The sequence below is a fragment of the Amborella trichopoda genome, chromosome 4 (genome assembly GCF_054954075.1).
Source record: "Amborella trichopoda isolate Santa Cruz 75 chromosome 4, AtrichopodaSantaCruz75HAP2 v2.0, whole genome shotgun sequence".
NCBI classification, from domain to species: domain Eukaryota; kingdom Viridiplantae; phylum Streptophyta; class Magnoliopsida; order Amborellales; family Amborellaceae; genus Amborella; species Amborella trichopoda.
The window spans coordinates 53,644,433-53,665,757 of NC_142339.1; the positions used below are offsets into that span (position 1 = coordinate 53,644,433).

The 21,325-nt window shown below is 37.1% G+C and overlaps 1 protein-coding gene and 1 long non-coding RNA gene across 13 annotated transcripts; both read left to right on the forward strand.

The window, feature by feature from the left end:
• Window positions 1-114: 114 nt before the first annotated feature.
• Window positions 115-20,831, forward strand: HCC2 (Thioredoxin superfamily protein). 12 transcript variants are annotated; one of them, XR_016054808.1, is made up of 10 exons: window positions 115-393; window positions 12,533-12,662; window positions 12,870-12,945; window positions 14,448-14,642; window positions 18,467-18,544; window positions 19,171-19,260; window positions 19,390-19,522; window positions 19,732-19,836; window positions 20,106-20,305; window positions 20,427-20,831. XR_016054808.1 is itself a non-coding variant. In XM_088865661.1 (9 exons), the coding sequence occupies exons 3-9, from the start codon at window positions 12,919-12,921 to the stop codon at window positions 20,119-20,121; spliced, it is 702 nt and encodes a 233-aa protein (XP_088721787.1). In that variant the 5' UTR covers window positions 115-393; window positions 12,533-12,662; window positions 12,870-12,918; the 3' UTR covers window positions 20,122-20,831. The 12 variants fall into 12 exon arrangements, 8 of the variants coding, with proteins under 8 accessions (XP_088721787.1, XP_088721788.1, XP_088721789.1 ...); XR_016054807.1 differs by having other exon boundaries at window positions 20,106-20,831; XR_002280510.2 differs by lacking the exon at window positions 18,467-18,544.
• On the forward strand, window positions 15,694-16,635 carry LOC148782588 (uncharacterized). Its single transcript, XR_016054809.1, has 2 exons — window positions 15,694-16,264; window positions 16,322-16,635. It is a non-coding gene; the product is annotated as an uncharacterized LOC148782588 (long non-coding RNA).
• Window positions 20,832-21,325: the final 494 nt, after the last annotated feature.

Consider the following 21,325-nt stretch of genomic DNA (forward strand, 5'->3'; position numbering starts at 1 on the left):
ATGACCCCATGACCATAGATTTGTATGGGTGATAACATATGGTCCTTAGGGTTTTTGCCCCTGCAAGTTTCTCTCTCTCCACAGTTCTTTTCCTGAACAGTTATTTGGTTCTCTATCCAAAACATTTCAAACTTGGAGATCAAGACTGCTTCACCTGATTCTTCTAGGAAGAGAAACCTCTCTCTCTCTCTCTCTCTCTCTCAAACTCTGTGTTATTAGAAAAACCTGCTGCCCTAAAGGAAAGCCCTCTTTCTCTCTCTAGTCTGATGTTACCAGAAGGAGGCTCCCCACCTTAGTCATGCCTTTGTCTCGTAGCCTCGTGTGCGCCTCTTCAACTGCTATTCGCCTATGTTTTCGGAGCCGATCAAGAGATGGAGTTCGAATCGTTAACATGTAATAGTTCCCTGTATTCACATCGAGCTCTTTTTATTTTTTGTTCTTTATCGTCTTTTGGCTTGAAGTTAGGTTATCATAGAGATCTTGGACCATGGATTTTCTGAACATTTTTTGTATAGATTATATGACCATAGGTTTGGATTGCTTCTTTGTGTTTCCTTTTTGAATGCAGAGACTCTGCTTAATTTGACTGGAAATACTGGCGTGCTTATTTTGTGACGAGTTAATCGAAGTATTGATAGGTTTCTGTTTTCTTCTTACATATATGCAAGACCTTGGCATATCTATATACTGTTGAGTGTTCAACATTAGCATCGGTATATATTAGTAGCTGTATACTTTGAATTTCGTTACTGTAAGCAAAATGTATTTGCAAGTTGAGTGTGTGTGAAGGGCTTCATACCTCTATTCCAATGTCATTTGTTATGAGGCTTCGTAATTTGGAAATCCATCTTTCTTCAGTGAAGCTTGAAAATATGCAAAGCTGGCAGTTTTGGTTGTTGAAAAGAAGGGTGCATAACTTTATGAAGGTGTTATGAAATGATTTCTCTATGGATTCAGACCAGTGTTCGCAAAATCGAACAGGAACGGTTAACCGGACATGGGCCTGGAAGCGGTTTAACTGGCCTAACTGGTAAACCGACCGATTCAACTGCTCTAACCGGGCAAGTCCCAGGCGGTCAAATAAGTGTTGAAAGAAAATAAAAAAATACAAAAAAATCTACTAAAATATGAAAAGCATATAAAGAATGATTAAAACAAAACACATTCAAATGAAGTGAAAATTAATAAATAAAAAAAAAGGATTTTAACCCATTTTATATTTTCCAATGGCTATTTTTTAAATTTTCTAAAAAAGATGGGAAAATATAAAAGTGGGTATTAATGAGCAAAACAATTTTTAATTTTTAATAAAGAATATTTAAAAATGAATAACAAATCAAATTCCTCATTTTTGAGAATTTATATATATATTTTTTGATTTTTTTTTAAATACCGGTTAATCACCCTAACCGTCCAAAATCGGAACCGGCCACTGGCCAGTTTTGATCTAACTGGGTGGTTAGCGGTTAGATCGGGCGATTTTGCGAACAATGATTCAGACATTAGTGATTTGAATGATTAATGGCCCCTTAATGGGAAATGTGTTAATAGCATGATACTACTTCGGTTCTAGTTGAGTGAAAACAGTAGCATTCTGCAGTTGTTTGTAACGTTAACATCATAGATCCTATATCCTTGTTATCTATCTTGTATGTACTATATAGATTCTATATCAGTATTTCATTGTCTATTCAATGGACGAGCATAATTTTGGGGGCACAATCAAGAAAAGATAAATAACCTATGATTCTCATAATCAGTGTATACTTTTTGGCCATAATATGGGGCATGAAGGTTGCAACCAAATGATTCAACTTTAGGATTTCTTTTTCCTTTGTGGTCTTTTGAGCTCTAATGACTTATTTAAACTTTAACTTTCAATGTCGTATTTCAACCTATGGAGTTCTTGCTTCTTCGATCTTGAGAGTTTGGTTGGCACGTCATGCTTCTACTTGGTATTTTTCTTGGTAAATATGACTTTGGATTGGACATATGAGCATGCCTTTTTCATATGCGTATTAATTTGCATTACTTTTCATCCTTTCATGTCATTAGGATGCACTTATCTAAGTTGCCCCTGATGCCTAGGGCCTTCCAATATCTCCTGTCTTTTTGTCTATTTGGTTGAATGTTTTAGAGTATACTCTTGCTCATATATTTTCTTTTATTATCTTCTTCCATTGGTAAGAGGGATTCATATTTCACACCCACAACAAGAGCTTCATAAAATTAAGTTGTATGTTAGGACCCCCTACATACTGATAGTTAAGGCTCATGCGTATGGTTTTTCCGTCCTGGCATAATTTATTTGCTTTAACAAGAAGTTGAGTCAATATTGGTGTTCCAATATGAGTTTCGTTTGGTTTCTGTAATGTAAGGAATACCCGATGTTGTTCTTTTTTGGCGTCATCCCAAATCTAAATTGCCCTTCTAGTCCTTGCTTTATGTTTAAGGGCTAATTTTTTTTTAAATAAATTATGATACCATAGTTATTTACAGTTGCTATACACCTATGAGTAATGCCTTGATTCTCATGTCAATCCTCCATTTTCTTTCTCTGCTTTGAAATTTCAATGCTTTCAACTACTATGAGAATCATGCTTTCCTCTTATGTGTCTCTTGCACTGTCTGCTCTTGATAATGACCTACACCTGGCTATTTCTTGAAGTTTGCAACACTGATTGACATTTCCTACACCTGGCTGTATCTTGAAGTTCTTGTCTTCTCGAAATCATTTGACATTACAAACTAATATGTGAGAGTTGGCAATATCGCTAGGTTCAGGATGATTCATTGCATGCAAATTTATAGATAGAGAACACATTAAACATCTGGTAACTTATATTATGGTTCCCTGGTCTGTGATCCTGTTTTTTCCTATTGAGTTTGCGGGTTAATGAACTGCTTAGTGCATCGGGTTTCACTCTTTGTTGACAAGTGTAACATCCTACTTACCATCTTGTGAGGCATTTGGTTGGAAAGAAGTTAGAGACTGTATTTTGAAGGCTTCGACCATCTTCAAGAGCTCCAACAGCATTGGCAGTCTCCATAATCTTGACGGGCGGTTCTGGTCCTTTAGTCTTATCCCAAATCGCAACATTTATAGTAGCTCCTCCTTCCTGCCTGTGAGCCACCAAAGTTTCAATTATGATAGTAGCTCCTCTGGTAACCCAACTTTCTCCATGTTTTGGGGGTTAGTTATGGACAATGATTTGAAATTCTGACTTTTTATTTTTGGTCGATAATGTATGAAAGCACTGCCTTGACTTGGGACTCATCGTGGTCCCATTCCTAGTTGAATGGGTGAGATTTTCTGAGTTTCTCTCAAGATACTTGATCGAGTCCTGAGATTCAATAGTCACCCTAGGCGAGTCGACTTAGGTAAGTCCTGAGTTGATTCACCATATTTTGAAACTCTGGTTGGGGATGATCATCTGGTGATCCAAGTTACCTTTGCAGGCCAAGGCTTGGGCTCTTCTCATCACTGGCATTAAGGTGATCTTCAAGTCATATTTCAAAGTCTTTAATGTAGAAGGTGATTTGCTTAATGTAATTTGATGTGCATTAAGTTACTTGGATTGTAGATATTATGGAAGTCCATGAGATGTGCCGTGCTTCTCTAGACTGTTGTTCTCGTTGTCTTTAGACAGCAAGATGGCCAATTTCCCAGCCACTCTAAAGTGAGGAGAGACTCATCTACATTTGCCCTTTCAGTGCAACTTGCAACTTGCTATATAGTACACAAACTTGAAATCAAATTAACAAATAAATGTGTGGAAATTTACTCAATTCATGTGTATGTATGTATTATATGTCCTGTATGGTTTTATAGGAGGCCTGGCAGGGTTGGCCTAAGCCTGGATTGGGCTCAAGTGCCCTGCCTTAGTCCTACTGGTGTATAGTTGGCGTGGTCCTCAGTCAAGGCACAATTTTTGTTTTTCCTTTTCTGATGGAAAAGTTTTAAAATAATGAGTTGGATGAGATTTGAGCCAGAGTAAGGACTACTAGTGCTGCATGCACACTAGCCATAAAAGCCTGAGCTCACTAGTTGTGTTCTACTTTTCACTTCTAAAATATGTAGTAGTTATAATGCTTCATATACATGTTTATTATAATGCTTCAGATACATGTTTATTATAATCTCTCTCTCTCTCTCTCTCTCTTTCACACCTCTCTCTCTTGGCCCCCTCCCCGCCCCACCCCTCCTTTGGCTTTCTTACACAATACCTAATCTCTCTCTCTCTAAGGCATGAAAACCCAAATCTTGCTCTTGTATGCATACCTAATATCTCACATAAAAGCTAATACCATTATATATATATATATATATATATATATATATATATATATATATATATAAGTTTTCATAGTGCTGCAGCCTATGTGTTGAAGTTGGGCTGCAGCTTGAAGTTGGGCTGCAGCCTCCTACACTGTTCGTCTATACGGATGGTGCAGATTTTTCACGCTACCCAATAAGAAACTTAAAGTACCGGGAGCCCCATGCCACCTGTCCTTTCTAAAACCTATTTTTCCCCTCTCTTTCTCTCTCTAACTTTTCAATGCGAGATCCCATGCCAACTGATCTTTCTAAAAACCTACTTTTCCCCTGCTTCTCTCTTTAACTTTTCAACATCAAATCTTTCCCCATTTGCATCCTCTCTCTCTCTCTAACGCTAGATCCTTGCTTACCCAAAACCATTTCGCTCCCAAATTCGCCTTCCCTCTGCATCCTACAAATGTGCTCGAGGAACCCCAAATTTTGCTCCCATCACAACAATATCTCTCTGCTAGAAAAAGAGGGTATTTTAGCGCTCGAGTAAACCTAATAAGCCATGTCGATATCCAGGAACCCGACAGCTTACACAGAGTTTGGCTTTTTGCTGATCTTTTGAGGGAAGATTGATCAAATTCTCCTTCAATTAGAATTTCTCTTCTATGTACCATTCTTCTCTTTCTAACAGCCACTTTGTCTTTCTACTAACCACCCCATATTTGAAATAATTTTTTAGTTAAGAGATCGTTTTCTCTTTCTAGCTCCCAAGCTCTAATTAACTTGGTTAATGTTCCATGATTTAGATTATAAGGGTATATGCCATATTGCCCTTGCTCAAGAGGGGCTCTGTAATCCTGGTGAGGTATGCTTTTTTTTTTTTTTTCTTTATTCATACTATTGGGCAGTGAGTAAGTGGAAGATTTCTCTAGATGACGTTCTCAAGCCTTCCATTTCCATTCAGGTCCTGCTTGAAACAAATTCGCATACATGTAATGCTAGAGCATTTGGATAGTTTGCTACACTAATGTTGGTTTTTGTAATGGGGAGCACTAAAAAAATTCAGTCGGCCATGGCTGCCAATAAAACTTGGAAAAAATCGGCATCTACAATGGCGGAGAAAACCCGGCCAAAAAACCCCAAAATCTTGGGATTTTTGCATATGTGCATAGGTTTTTAATGTTATCTTCACCTTTATGGACACAGAAAGAGTGAGTATGGAAGAGAAAGAGAGGAAGGCAGGGTTAAAAGAATGAAGTCTGATTTTGCAAGTTTGCTGTGGAAAAATGGATGAAATTAGGGGAGAGAGAGAGAGAGAGAGAGAGAGAGAGAGAGAGAGAGAGGGAGAGAGATGGAGGCTTCAAGAGAGAGAAAGGAATAACAAAAGGAGTACGAGTTCTAAAAAGAAAAATCTCATTTCAAAAGTAGAAATAACCGGGGCTTTAGGTTCAACGGTTGCTCTTGTTGACTTCAACCAAAATATTGTGTTGCTCAAATCGAATGGCATAGAGGCTGCAACCCAAGTTATTGTCATAGGGCTGCAACCCTATGAAAACATTTTCCTATATATACTTCCTATATATATATATATATATATATATATATATATATCCTATCCAAAAGACCTAGTTCTCTCTTTCTAACCCACAAACCTAGCTTCCTCCCTCTGTCTCTCTTAACCCACAAGGCTCCCTCTCTCCCTCTATAACAAAGCCAACCATACTAGTCTTTCTCTCTCTCTCTCGACACAAAGAGAAACCTACCGGTCTCTCTCTATCGCCTACCCTGGAATTCGACATAGCTCTCTCACTACATTTTTCTCTCTTGACCCACAAATCTCTCTATCTCTAGTAAGTAGTAACCTACAAACCTAGCTCTCCTTCAATCTCTCTACATACTGTCGGTCCTACTATGTTCTCTTTCTCCTCTATTCCTACACAACCAATCCTACTAGTCTCTATTTTTTTCTGTATTTCTACATGTTTCTCTCTCTCTCTCTCTCTCTCTCTCTCCCCCCCCCTCCCCCCAAGTAACCCACAAACCTGCCTCGCTCTCTCTTGCAACCCACAAGCCTAGCTCTCGCTCTTTCTCTCAACACAAGGCCAACCTTACTAGTCCTTCTCCCTGCACAGTGCCAATCAACTAGTTTCTCGCTTTCTCTCTACACACACACACAAAAACCCGTATTACTATTTTCTTTCTCAGTCCCCTCAATGTCTAATCTCTTCTCTCCAATGCCAAAATTAAAGCTCTCTCATTACAGTAGTAGAATCTACTACAAGGAATCATAGAGAGAGAGTAGCTCATGTTTTTTGGGTTTGGGTAGAAAGATCTTATTTTAGGGTATCTCTCTCGAATGCAAAGGCCTAAACTCCTCCTCACTTATCCATACACAAATACTTGGCAATGGGCTGGTCCATTGCTAGAACTATTTGTGGGAGAGAGAGAGAGAGAGAGAGAGCTAGGTATGTGGATTAGGGAGATTGAGTTCGATGTGTGTGAGATAGAGGGAACGAGAGAGAAGGGGCCCAGATTTTTAGTTTGGGATACAGTGTTACAACAACGCGAACATGGGTGTTGTGTCTAGTATGTGTCTAAAGTATCTAGTAATGGCTCAAAAACCCTGTATAGCCCTAAGCATCCATACTACCATATATATGTATATCATCATCATCATTTTAGCCTTATCCCAACTATTTGATGTTGGCTACATGGATCCTGTTCTGCCATTATGCTCTATCAAGGGCCATACTTCAGTCTGACCAAAAGACACTATATCTCTTCTCATGCTTCCATCCATGCCCTAATGGGCCTTCCCCTTGCCCTTTTAGAGCCTTCCACTTGAAACTAATCATCTTTCCTAATTGTTGCTGTTCTAGGTTGACACTGCACATGGCCATACCGCCTAAGTATAGTTTCTCTCATCTTATCGCTTATTGGAGCTTCCGCTAAGTTCCCTCTGATCAATTCCGAATACTATCCTTTATTATCTTGCCACTCATCCATCTCAACATCTTCAATCTCAGCTATACTCATTTTGTGGATATGTTATTTTTTGACTACCCAACATTCTGTCCCATAAAGCATGGATGGTCATATAACCGTTCTATAGAACTTCCCCTTCAGTTTCATTGGTATGTGACGATCACATAAGACTTTAGAAGAACATGTCCACTTTGCCTATCCCGCTCTAATTCTATGTGCAACATCATCTTCAATCTCTCCATTCTCATAAATTATCGACCTACGATATCAAAAACAATCTCTATTAGGTACTTCTTGACCATTAATGTTAACTAATTTCTCGTTTCTACTCCTATTATTATAAACTTGCATTCCATATATTCTGTCTTAGTCTAGCTAATTTTAAACCTTTTAGATTCTAGAGCATTCTTCCAAAGTTCTAACTTTGCATGGACGCCTTGTATACTCATTAATCAAAGCTATATCATCCGTGAATAATATACATCACGGTACCTCATCTTATAGATACCGGCCTAGTTAACTCGTTCAAAACCATAACAAAAAGATATGGGCTCAACACTGAGCCTTGATGTTGGCCTATTGTCAATAAAAACTTATTTTTCTCCACTAGTTGTCCTCATGATAGTTAGCGTTTCCTTGTACATATCCCTTACCATGTCAATATATCTTCTAGGGACTCCTTTCTTTTCTGACACCCACCAAATTAACTCTCTAGGTACCTTTTTGTGTACTTTATTTTAGTCAATAATGACCATGTGTAGGTCTTTTCTTTTTTCCCTAAACTTCTTAATCAATAACCTAAGTAGGAAAATAGCCTCAATAGTTAACCTCCCTAGTATAAAACTGAACTGATTTTTTAATACACTCGTTTCATGTTGTAGTAATTGTTCAATCACTCTCCTACAACTTCATAATGTGCCTCATAAGTTTTATCCTCGATAGTTCATACGACTTTGTCTCATTTGTTCTTGTAAATAGGTACCACAGTACTTTCCTCCATTCATTTGGCGTGTGTGTGTCTATATATATATATATATATTTATTTATTTATGAATATGGTTATGGTTATGTCAATACGTTTGATAATTGTGTTAGTAGAATTATTATCCTGGAATGATTGAAGATCAAATCCCACCAAGTGTAACTTACATTTTAGAGTATACGTAAATTTTCATAGTTTAAAATAATATTATATAAAAACTTAGACATTTCTTTTGACAAAGTTGTTGTCTTTATACTGGTGAAGTGCAATGGGGATCAAACCTTAAGGCTCTTTTTTCTACTAAAGAACTCTTTTTGTAATATATAATTAATTATTCACCAATCATGTACACAAAAGTGCTCACCGGCCTGTGGTAGCCCCTTACCACCCCATTTAAGCACGTCATGGATTCCAAACGTGGTCTTGATGTTTAACTTTTTAAAATGCAATTTAAAAGATATTCTAAAGAAAATGTTGCACGATTCGATATAGATCCCTCTTGAGTAAAGATATTGCACTCTACCATGTGGCTCATGAGCTATTTATTGTAATAAAAATGTTGACACGTCTATATAACGTGTTGATGCATACTGAAAATCAGTAAATTTGCCTGAATGTACGGTCAATGTGGCATGTCTTTTTCTACATGCGTCGACATGCGACACAATAGGTATTTGGGATTACTTAGGTAATGCTGCTAGAAGAGAGAGATTGGTTTTGTGCGCGCGTGTGTGTGTGTGTGTGTGTGAGAGAGAGAGAGAGAGAGAGAGAGAGAGAGAGAGAGAGGGAGGTTGGCTGTACATGTAAGAGATAGAAAGACAAAGAAGAGAGGTTAGGTTTTATATGTAAGAGTGAGCGAGATTAGGATATATTTATGATATTTTTGATAATTTTATGTACTAAATATAGAGAAAGCTTTCTATATGCCACTAGGCATAGGGACTTTATATATGTTTCTCTCTCTCAGTCGTCAGATCTGAATGAATGACTGGGATATCTTCAGTCATAGTGTCACAAGTGAGCCTTGACTGTTTAATCTAGATCTAACGGCTTATAGAATTTTTTTTTTAAATTTTTTTTCTACAAATCAGATGATTATAAAATTTGGTGAGTGTGATCATCTCAATGGGGTGCATCAAACAAATATTTCAGGGGCATTTTGATTTTATTTTTCAAGAAAATATTTTTTTAATATTTTTTGTATGTGCGAGCTTATAAGAGGATTCGATGCCCCAAATTTTACGTCAATATGATTTGTAGAATTAAAATTAAAAATAAAATAGTATTTAGGTGTGACATTGTGATTGGTGCCATCTCATCCGTCCATTTAGATCAGACAATTGGGAGAGGGGTGACATATATAGATTCTAGGGTTGGCAGTGGACCTGTCGGGTCCGGGTAGGGGTCCAAGTGTTGAACCCGCGGGTAGGATCCGGGTCCAAGCTAGCATACCCAGATACTCCTGCCATACCCGACCCGACCTGACCTTATTATGTTTAAATTAATACATTAACATTAGTTTTACTGATTTTATATGATTTAAACTTTATTACCCATCCAAATCCCCAACCCTAAACTAAATCGTTTCGATATTTCATCTTCCCCAAACCCCAAACCCCATTGCCAAGCCAACCAAACCCTAGCCTCCCTCTCTGCAACTCTCCCTCTCTCGGAGTCGCGGTCATATCCCGTGCTTTGCAACTCTCCCTTCATCATAGTATAGACCCCTTGTCTTCTCAACTCATATGGGTGTAGTTCCTGCTTTCTTGCCTTTATGATTAAATCTCGCTTGCTCCAAGCTCTAATTTTCTTTTGGGGAAATTCAACCGGTTTTTCTTCCACAATTGCTGTTATTTTTGAAGCCATTATCAACTTTAGGGTTAATCAGAGAAGTAAGCTATTAGCATCTTCTTTCGATTTTCTCGTTAAATTCTCGTTTTGTTTCCGCTTCTTCTCCATTTTCTTTGAAGTTTATAGAGTAAGACTTTGAGAGGATCCGATTTTTTTTCTTTTAGGGTTTTCCAATGGTGATTTATACTTTTGATTGATGTTAATTTTGGCCTGTTAGTGTTTATGCGTCTATGTATGAAATGAAGCCACTGGAGTTGCAATGTCTGAAAGAGATTTCTCAGATGTATGCTGAGTATTTTTGGTTACAATCTGAATTATTTCCAGTGGTATTTCATAGTTGTTCATGATAAAATTTTTAAATTGTCAATTCTTGTTGTTTATGTTTGTTAAATATTGCCCAGCAAAAAATTGTAACCCAAGGAACGTAGACGCAGAAGGTCATAGTAATCGGGGGCGGGCACAGGTACATGTACGGGTCCTGGGTCCGCATCCATATTCCGGGTACGGGTACGGGTATGGGTATATGGACCCGTTCAGGTCTGAGTCCGGGTACATATACCATATTTCGAGTCCGGGTTCAGCAGGGCCCAACCCATTCCCGACCCGTTGCCACCTCTAATAGATTCCCTATACGTAGTGGCATCTAGAAAGCTTTCCGTTATATATATATATATATATATATATATATATATATATATATATATATATATATTAAAACCATTGTATAATTGTATCATTGTATAGTGCAACCACACTTCTAGAAAACCATGTTTGTGGTATTTTTATGGCCCAAAATTTTGCACACACTCTATTCATCGCAATAATCAATCCCCAAAAAGAAAAGAGTTCAATTTGAACCCTAGATTTGGTCAAAATGAATCCCCTTCAACAACGAATCTAGACCATTCATTTGGTGAATTTCAAGATCTTAGCCTTTACAAACTTAAAATCAATTTTTTCTTTTTTTAACATTGTTCATCTAATGATAATAAAGCTATCTAATAAAACTGGAAAAAAAAAAAAAATCTTCTAAGGCCTAGATCTAAGCATCCTATCAAAATGGACGGCCTATGTTAATTGGGCTAAAAAAATACTTTCTAGGTTGTTTTTTCAATTTTTTTTTTTTGTGATTATTCATTAGAATTAAAGAGTGTATATTTTAAAGTTTGGATCAAACAAATGGCCCTAACATGGTTTTTGAAGATTATTGCAGTATATTCCTATACATCCGTTGTATGAAATCACTGCCCATATATATATTATGAACTTTAGATGTAGAATTGCCTGGAACTAGTTGTTTGGGTCTTCAATGGTTAGTGCGCATACATCTTGACACAATTACACTAGGTCTATACAACTCATGATTTAAATTAAATGTATTTCATAATGCCCTAAAGATTTGTAAATTAATGTATTTTATAAATAAATGTATTTCATAATGCGCTAAATATTTATAAATTAATGGGTCGGGCTGGGCCACATATCTTTGGCCTTTGGGCTTGGATTTCAAGCCTGGGCCTAACCTCCAAAATTGATTTTGGGGCTGGCTGGCCATGACCTGCTGGCCAGCCCATTGCGAGGCCTGAACATCATAGTGCCAAAAGTAAGAATGTGCGTGAATGTGTGCATGCATGTTTGAGTAGGTGTTTCCAATTCCATTAAGCATCATGGAATTATGAGGAGTTGGTAATCATGTCTTTCTCATGGTCTTTCTCTTTCTAACTCCTTTCTCTCTAACCTTGTCATTTCTCTCTCTAATTGCACTCTCTAACCCTTCCCTTTCTCTCTCGAACTCTACTTTGTCTAACCGTGTCCTTTCTATAAGTGTGCCCTTTCTTTCTCTAACCGTTTCTCTCTCTAACTCGTCTTTCTAATTGTGCACTTTCTCTCACTAACTGTTTGTCTCACTAGCTTCACTCTAACCATGCCCTTTTTTCTCTCTGTAACCATGCCCTTTCTCTTTAACTGTACCTCTTTTCACTCTAAATGAATAAGAGTGGGTATGGAGAGAGTAATAGAGGAGAGATAAGGGTCCCTTCAGCACAGCAATCAATGATTTTATTGGATTGTCATATCACAGATATGTCAATTCGAGCCTCTTTTTGGAATTGGCTTTTCCATGGAATGAGTGCTTTTGGGGATTTGCATATCTAGGATACAGGTGACAAAAATGATGCCAAATGTCTTTCTGGATCATATCCTGAATATGCAAATCCTAGGGTCCAAATGGGTTCTAAATGTTGTTTATTAATAGATGAGTTTAATCTGCTTTTAACTATGTACTTGCTCAGGTACCTGTTCATATTTTGGTTTATGTTTTCTTCTTGGTAAGTATTAGTACTTTATTGTTTTGCTTTATGGTAGGTTACGATATATGTGCATGTATGTAAAACTTTAAGTTTGCAACTTTATTATTTTACATAATGAACATGTCTTGATTGTAGGCATTGCTCTTTTTGGAACTTCCAGTCTTGTGGATATTCAACATCTCATAATTTCAGGAGGGAAAAGCCAAAGCAGCTAAATCCTTTACCAGATAAATCGCATTCTCGTTCATGGAGTGATTACATAGTGGTATGTTCCTTTACATTATAACACTAGAGTTATCTAAAACTTCCGCATCCAGGGCATTTTTTGTATTGCTTTTTTAATAAATGTGAAGTAAATTATTTCCTTTTTCTCAGTTGTTCGAGTGTCCTTTATTCGATGCATCCATCTCTGTAATGAAGTTTATCATGGGATTGTGGTAAGTCGGTCCATAATCGATTGCATTCCTTGCAGCCAGTGGCATTTCTAATGGTTGCTGGAGCAGGTGTAGCAATTCACTATAATGATGAGAGGAGAGCAACTCCAAAAGGTGTGTGCTCTTATGTGTTAGTTCTGGACTCTAGTGTCATATGAAAATGTTTATGCTTTGTCATTTAATCTTGGCATGGTTTGACCTACATCACTAGAATGTTTAATATTTGCATGATTATATATAACCTTTTGCAATGTAAGTTTTACACCGATCAAGGCTGAAGTTGAACAGAGTAATAAGAAAATGGGTGCCAACTACCCGAACATCGTGGAAATTCACTCTGTCCACTTCTCTAGTGGTGGGATTTGTTGTGTGATGATCATGCACAAAACATTAACCTTTTTATGTGGATACTGACACATAATTTTGCTGTCAAAGTGTCCAGCATATTTGTAGTTATTCGGATGACATGTTCTCTACTTGTTAAAATTTCAAGCTATGGATTATGGGAAAGAAAATCATGTTCCACTCACGCACCACTTGATAGTTCTGTTATGAGATATTTGTGGTGCTTTCTTCTATGTTATTGAATTTGAGGATCTGGAGTAGCATCTATATTTTGTCCATTTCACAACATGGGATGTCAATATTTTTGGAATCCAATTATCTCCATTCCTGTAAATGCATTTGTTTTTTATGGCCTCATATGTGATGTCATTTTTATATCGTTGAGAAGATTCAAGCATGTAGAAATGCTTGGGTTCTATGTATTTTGATATCTGTTACATTGTCGTGGTAGAATAATGTTTCTGTTTGTTGCCATTCAAAACATCTGAGAATTTAGGAGAACACTAGAGATATGCACTTTATCATGGAAATCACACACTACACTGACATTATGAGGCTGTCAGATTAGAACTTTTCCTTCCCTTCCATCCCCAATTCTCTTTTTCCTAATGGCCTACTGGTGTTAATTTTAAGATAACTTGCAAAGGGTGGTTGCAGCAGAGCGAGAGAGATGTGGATTCTTGATCCTTTTTCTCCGAATATTGGGCTGCAAATCAGGGTGGTCAATCTAATGCATCAGGATTTGACGGCTCTAGTCAGTCTGTCACATTCATTTCCACAAGGTCTTTCTATTTTTTAGTTTTTATTATGGAAAACCTATATATGCTATTTGTAGAACCACTTGATGAAATAGATCCGATATTAAATTTGATCTGACATTAACCTGCCTCTATGCGTTTAAATATGCACATCTATTTATTATGTATTTGCATATAACTGCATGGAAACATTTGACCCAGCTTTTGAAGAAAGATTGAAATAAAGATCACATTTTGATATGATTTTAAGTTCTATCATTGCTGCCGTATTTCTTCTTATTTTACTGATTCTAGCGAGTTCTTCAAAAGTATTTGTTGAGATGGATGGTTACTTGTTATATACTAAGTAAAGGAAAAGAACAGAATCGACATTTCCACATGCAATAATAGAAATTCCTTTGGGAGAAATATATGAGCGTTATATTCTCAAATCTTAAGGCTTCTTTGATTGTCATGGGTATATTGTCAATTAGTTCTTTGTTAATTTTGCTTTCCATCTTTTGTTATTTACAGGTGCTGGAGGTGCAGCAAAAACAATTAGCAGGCCTGCGGTCGGAGGCCCTTTTAAGCTTGTCAATACAAATAACCAAATCGTAACTGACCGTGATTTCAGAGGGAATTGGACCCTCCTATACTTTGGATACACATCATCTCCTGATGTTGATCCTATGGAAATTCAGAAGATGGTTCGGGCTATCGATGTGCTAGGTATGGACACTTTGTGTATATGTCAATGGTTTGGTTTCAAGTTCATAGTCAAATACAATGCAGTTGGATTAAACTAAAATTGGACATTAAAATCCATAAGTAACCTTCAGGGCTAGATGCTTATTTTAAAAATTTGATGGTTTTCTTAATGTTAATCTTTTCAAAAAAAAAAAAAACAATTTATCGGTCTTCTTGAGGCACTTCTGAAAATCATTTTAACAGTAAATGTTAACAGTATATAAAAAAAAGAGAATCAATTTAACCAAAACATTTGAGTTATACCCAGTGGGTAGCTATGATGATATGAACTGCAATCAAAATTTTGCTTTCTGTTGAGTTGTTGCCGCTCTAGTAGGGAAATGGATCAGACACCTATAGAATGGGAAGATCAAAGATGTACATTGGTGCCATTAACTAGAAACTTATGCCTAAGAATCATGAACACTTGTATATGAATAGTAGCAATAGAATATGATGGCATTATGATGCTGGATATTCTCTTCAAATTTATAACAATAAAATGAGTGTATAAAAATATCATTATGAGCACAATAAACAACTAGTTATAATAGCACACAATTTCCACCTGGACGAATGATGGAGGTTGAAAAGCGGGTTTTGAAATTGTAGTGATGAATTTGGATTCAGGCGCGTGGCTTGGTGATTAGTGTATTGTTCACCACCACAAAGTCCAAAGTTTGAAACCAACCCAAAAAGACAAAAGGAAAGTCAAATAGATCCTTTGAGATCATTAAGATCTTGCACTTGGATGCCAGAGCTCTTTGTAGGTGCTGTTCGTTGAGGGTCTTGCTTTCTTATTTGGATATGAATTCCAATAGATAATTGGCTAGGATCTTAGCTTATGTTACTCTCAATGCTTGCTGGTATTGAGTGATCTTTGTTGAACGTGTATACTATGTTCCCATGCACTGTTCTGAAACTCAGACACTGCAAATCGGAATTGGCCAAGCTTTGGCTGAGTAAGTTGTACAACATACATTTGAAGTTTAAATATATTAGTATCTTGGTTTTCTTTTAGATATTTGAATGGTTTAGCGGTTAGCATTAACGAATAAATTTTTACCCCGTTGGGGTTTCGAATCCCACAAGAGTTATCGGTCACACATTTTTATAGACATCGTTTTGCAATGAGTTCAGTTCCAAAAAAAAGGTTTACCTCAGGGAGGATGGCACGTGAGACCTCCTGAAAAGAGGTCCTTTTATGTAAGGCGCACTAACCAGCATGCCAACCACTTAGTTGTGATAATAATAGTATTCATATTATATATACCTATTATTTTTCTTCATTTTCTATAAAAAAAATGAGCTGGACTCGACGACTAACTCGGACTCATTTGAGTAAATCACCTCGGCCAGGTCCTGGGTATCTTGGCGGAGTCGATTTTTTGAACATTGTCGGCATGTGAGCATACTGTACACCTACTCCCATGGGTGAAAGACCTACTTGGGAGGATTTTTTTTTTTTTGAAATTTTGGATTCACCTAGATGATTATTATCAAAAAAGAAAAAGAAAAAGAAGACAATGGATTTTAAGTTCTTCAACATAGACCATTCGAAAATGGACTGTTTCTATTCAATCTTGAGAAACTTTTTGTTTGAGGTTAGTCGCTACGTCCAAGAGTTGCATCCCCAGAATTTGAGAAACTTTTTGTTTGAGGTTAGTCGCTACGTCCAAGAGTTGCATCCCCAGAATTTGGGGTCTTAAAATTACTTTTAAATTGGGTTTTACCCAAGGGAGTAAAGGGATAGTAATGCTCCTGCAGGACTACCGATATCTTTGGGCATCTCTGTTCACCGTTTCAGACTTCAGAGCACAGTTGCCTTGAAAATCTATAAGTCCGATTACCATAAAATTTTATTTTGTTTAGCAAGCAATAAGGAAAAACCAAGCAAAAGTGCAAATGCAAAGGCAACAGTAAAAAAAAAAAAATGGCTTAGGAAAAATAAAGAAAAACTGTGAATGCTAAATAGTTGGAGAGAGAAATTAAGCAAGGAGGATTCTCTAAATAAAGCGAATCCTTTTTTTTTTTTTTATTGTTGAAACTAAAAAATCAAAAGGAAAGGTAGAGTTTGATGAAAGAGTGAGGTGCAAAGAGACAGAAATAGTAAAAGAGAGAATAGCTGCACGAGTCCTCTATGGATGTGAGCGGCTGCTTACAGCCGCGCACTGTTTTAGTTGCCTAGATGCCTCAAAATTTTTTTTTTTCTGATTTACCAGAAAAAAAAAAAAAAAAGGCCCTATAACAGAGATTTAGCTTATACTTTTATTTTTTTTGGTAAGCAAAAAGATAAATTCCTAGCAACAATCTTCTATTACCGATGTACTACTTTTTTTTTTTTTGGAAAACAATGTGTCTCTGAAAAACAATTTTTGGGAAAAATGATTTTTTTTTAAATAACAAAAAGGCCGAAAAGACATTGAAATGAGTTTTTTGTTTTTTTGAACATGAAAATAACTCTTTTTTAAGTTTTTTTTTTACTACAAAACGTGTTTTTGGCGTTAAAAGTTAGCTCGACTGCTCCACTGGGGGCGCCAAACTGTTTATAGCTAAATCCAAGAGTTTCCAATGGAAAGACCCTTAGTTTCAAACTAGTTAAATTATGAATATCGGTAAAGAATGTTAGGATTAGTGAAATTACAATTTGCATAAGAGAAGCTTGATCTTGGCAGATCAGTTCCTTAAGATTGTTAGCCGCTCCAACTGATTTTCTATGTCAAAAACACTTCCAAAACTATTATAAATGAATCTAAAGATAAACTGAAAATAAAGAGAAAGAAACAGAAAGAGAAACAGAAAGAACTTACTTACCTGGGTTAGTTGGCTCAGACACGCGAAACCCGGAATCGGGGCCCTTCTCAGGACTGCTAGTTGTTTACGCCATTGCCTTCTCATTCTCCTTGAAAATTGATTGAAATATTTACTAAGAAAGATTCAATTATGATATTGGGTTTTCCGGGGTTTAATGGCCAAGATTTTTGGGCATTCTGGAATTTTATTGGGGACTATTCTAGAATTACATACCATGACTTTCAAATGGTAACTCGGGTTCAGGTGAGACTTGTACTCTTGAAAAGATCTTGATCTCCTCTTCAGTTTAGATTTAAATTTGGCCCAATTGGATACAATTTGAGTGGTATATAGGCCTAGGACTTTTTTGTGTCAATTATAGGTCTCAGGGTGTCGGATTGATGTCCGGGTTGGTTTTATATGTTTATTAGGCTCACGACTGTCTAGCATGGCCATTTGGGGTATTGGGTAAGCTGGTTTTAATTCCAAAATGTTGACTAGGGCCTACTAGGCTGTTTTGGTCCCTAGGGTGTATTAGGCTGTTTTGGTCCGTTCAAAAACAGAGGAAAAGTTGCAATTTCAAAATTGGGTGTTCACAGAGGTTTGTCGCTGGGTCTATTTTGGGTCTTAAAAATGCTTCGTAATTGGGTTTTACCCAAGGGAGTAAGGGATAGTAATGCTCCTGCGGGACTACGATATCATTGGGCATTTTTGTTCACCGTTTCAGACTTCAGACCACAGTTGCCATCAAACTCTACAACTCCCATTACCATGCGAAAGGAAAAAAAAGAAGGGTCACTATTTCAGAGCATGTGTGCCATGAAATAAGTTGTCCCTGAAAATGAAAAGTAAAAAACACGGATAACATTTAGTTCTAATTAGAAAGAGTTTCAAAAGAAAGAGTAACAACAGAAACATATGAAGGCTGAATCATTTACTATTCTCATTAGAATGGTTTTTTACTTCTGACCTAGGGCTCAATTAACTTAATGTAACTTTGTACATGCAAAAAGATTGAATTGTACTGGAGAGTAGTGTGGAAAGGACAAACAATGGAGCAATGGCTAGAGCACCGTCTACAATCCTACAAGGTAATAAGATTTGGAAAACCCAGATATTACTTTTTCTTGATGTGTAGAAGTGATAATTATAAGTCATCTCTTGTGCAATAACTATGCATGTCAACATTTTCTTGTCATGGAAAACAAGATTATGTTCAAATGGCACACATACTTCCTTTATTTTTTGACAAAAAATGGCACACGTATCTCACACAATGTGTGTCACTGAGCATTGTGATTCTTGTTGCTTATTTGTTTATATTGACAATCTTATTTTCGGAAGTTGTATTGGGGCATTCTGGGATTCATGACTCTATCCAATTAACAACTTTGGTAGAGAGATCTTGGTCACTTCTGGCACTCTCTCTGTAGAGCTTGAGATGGCGTACTTGCCACGAGATTCGTTCTTTACGAGTGGGCTCAAATTTTTTCTGTAAAAATTCAGTGATCCCATAGTAGTTTCATACTCTCCTTGAACTTAATTTCTAGTAGGGGTCTCAGAAGTTGCTCTGTTACATTTGTCTTTTTCTGTATGCTGCATATTATTACATGTAGCAATGGTGTGGTATTGTATTTCCTTAGTTGTTTACATCACTGTAACATACCATAGGTGCTTGTTAAGCTGACTGTTCACGTTTCATTTTACTTGGGGACAGAAAAAGAACATAATATGAAGGTAAATCTAGTTTTTATAACCCTCGATCCTGAGCGAGACTCCCCTTGGCATTTGCGAGCTTACCTCAAAGGTTAGTTGATCATCAGGTGTATTCTTGTTCCTATTCTTGTGCTTTTTTGTTGAAAGATTTTGTGTTCTTGGACTAAAAATGGTTCCAAATTTTTTTTATTTTGATATTAACAAAGTTTGCTAATCGCAGAGTTTGATCCCAAGATAGTAGGATTGACGGGACCCATTGATGCGATAAGGCAGGTGGCACATGAGTACCGTGTTTTTTTTAAGCGGGTGGGAGAAGATAATCAAGATTACCTTGTTGAATCTTCACACAACCTGTAAGTGCTTATTTATCTATGCATCGTGCAGCAAGTGTGTGTGTTTGTTTGTGTGCAGCAAGTGTGTATGTGTGAGAGAGAGAGAGAGAGAGAGAGAGAGAGAGAGAGCAACTTTGCTTGATCCCTAAACTAGCTTGGTGGCTACGATGATATTAGAAGAGTGGGCTTTTTTCTTTTTGCCAATGATTAATGTATAATTTCTTGGACAGGTACCTGATGGACCCAAACATGGAACCTGTGAAATTATTTGGGGTGGAATACGATGCTGAGCAGTTATGTTATGATATACTACAAGGGATCAAGAGTGTCTCCGGGTAAAGCACTTGCAATTTTGTTTAATGAACTAGGTTCATCCATTTCATTGGTCAGTGTGATGTGTTCACTATTCAGTAGATGAAAGTCAAAGATCCATATTGGGGTTATGGAAAGGCTTATTGGTGATAAAAAATTAGTAATCTCTCTCTAAACTTTGATAATATGGTTGCTTACTGTGTGGCTGATTGCACTGATAGGAAAGATTAGGGGGATGTGGATACCCTAAAATATTAGAAAAGGAGGGTTGAAATGTGGGTTTGGTGTGTAGATCATGTGCGAAATGAGGCCATGCATCGATTCGCTCTCAGAAATGGGCTCACTTTTGGTGAGAAAGTAGGGGGGTTGTGGTGATTTATTTGCATGGCCCAATGCCAAGCTTTAAAGCAGGGGCTGTGTAATCCAAGGATGCACGTAGGGTTTGCCTTGCCGCCCCAGCAAACTCCATCTCTTTGCCACCTTCGCCAATTGGTTGGTCAAAAACACTTTTGCTTTGCGCACCATCTTTCCCTCACTACAAGTACTGTATACGCCACACACACAAAGAGAGTATGCATTCAACATACTTTATGCATTCATTATGCTTTTGCAGATAGAGAAGAGAGATGGCTTCCCAGTCTTTAATGGAGACAGGAAGTTTGGAATATCAGGGATGCCTAATTTGCTTATATAAGTGTTTAAAAAAGGAATGAACCGGACGGAACCAGCTGGTTCACATTGGTAAATGATGGGACCGGTTTGGTTTTGCTGAAATATTAGGTACCTGTTAGTTCTTGTTGGGAACCGGTTGGTTCTCTTTTTCCACCTGTCTTTTTTAATATTCTCTCAATAATTCTTTTTAATTTTTTATTGGTCGATACACTCGGCCGGATTTCCATTCTGAACCTGTTTTTTGGATGGGCGATTTGGGTCGTGGATGTATTTTTAGACCTTGGTTTAGATAGTGAGGACAAATCTGCTTTTACTTTTGATAGAGAATTATCCGAATAAACCAAAATTTCCTGGACTCTTCAGCATATCTCAATATAGGAAAGGGCGGATCCATGCATCTCTTTCTCTCTCTCTCTCACTCAGTGGATAGTAGCCCATCTCTGTTTAGGTTGTTAGGAGTCGGATCATGGGCCGTTGCATCATGGAACGGATTTTCACTTGAGAAAACGACTTAGGGTTAATTTTATCATATTGAAAATTTTCATTTCAGTTCTCCTCATGGTGTTTCATTCATCAATAAATATTTGTCAGGCATTTATCAATTTTTTTATATGAAGGCACCTCTTTTGTCTTCGACTAAAAAAGCAAAAAATGTCACACGTCTCCTTTGGCTCGGCTTGCATATGCCCACGTGGATGGAATTTCCTTTGACTTTCAAAACTGAATATGAGAAAACCTTGTTATCTTGTTAAGTTGGTCTTCATCTAAATGGATCAAAACGAACGGATAATCACGGTAACTCAATAAAATATGCGACATTTAAATCTTAAAAAATTTAAG

Bases quoted from the DNA above. Each gene is read 5' to 3' on its own strand.
- HCC2 (XM_011623029.3), top strand. From the start codon at position 299: ATGCCTTTGTCTCGTAGCCTCGTGTGCGCCTCTTCAACTGCTATTCGC. The intron at 394-12,532 runs GTAATAGTTCCC...TCTTGATTGTAG, and splicing joins GGAGTTCGAATCGTTAACAT to GCATTGCTCTTTTTGGAACT. The intron at 12,663-12,869 runs GTATGTTCCTTT...CATTCCTTGCAG, and splicing joins CATGGAGTGATTACATAGTG to CCAGTGGCATTTCTAATGGT.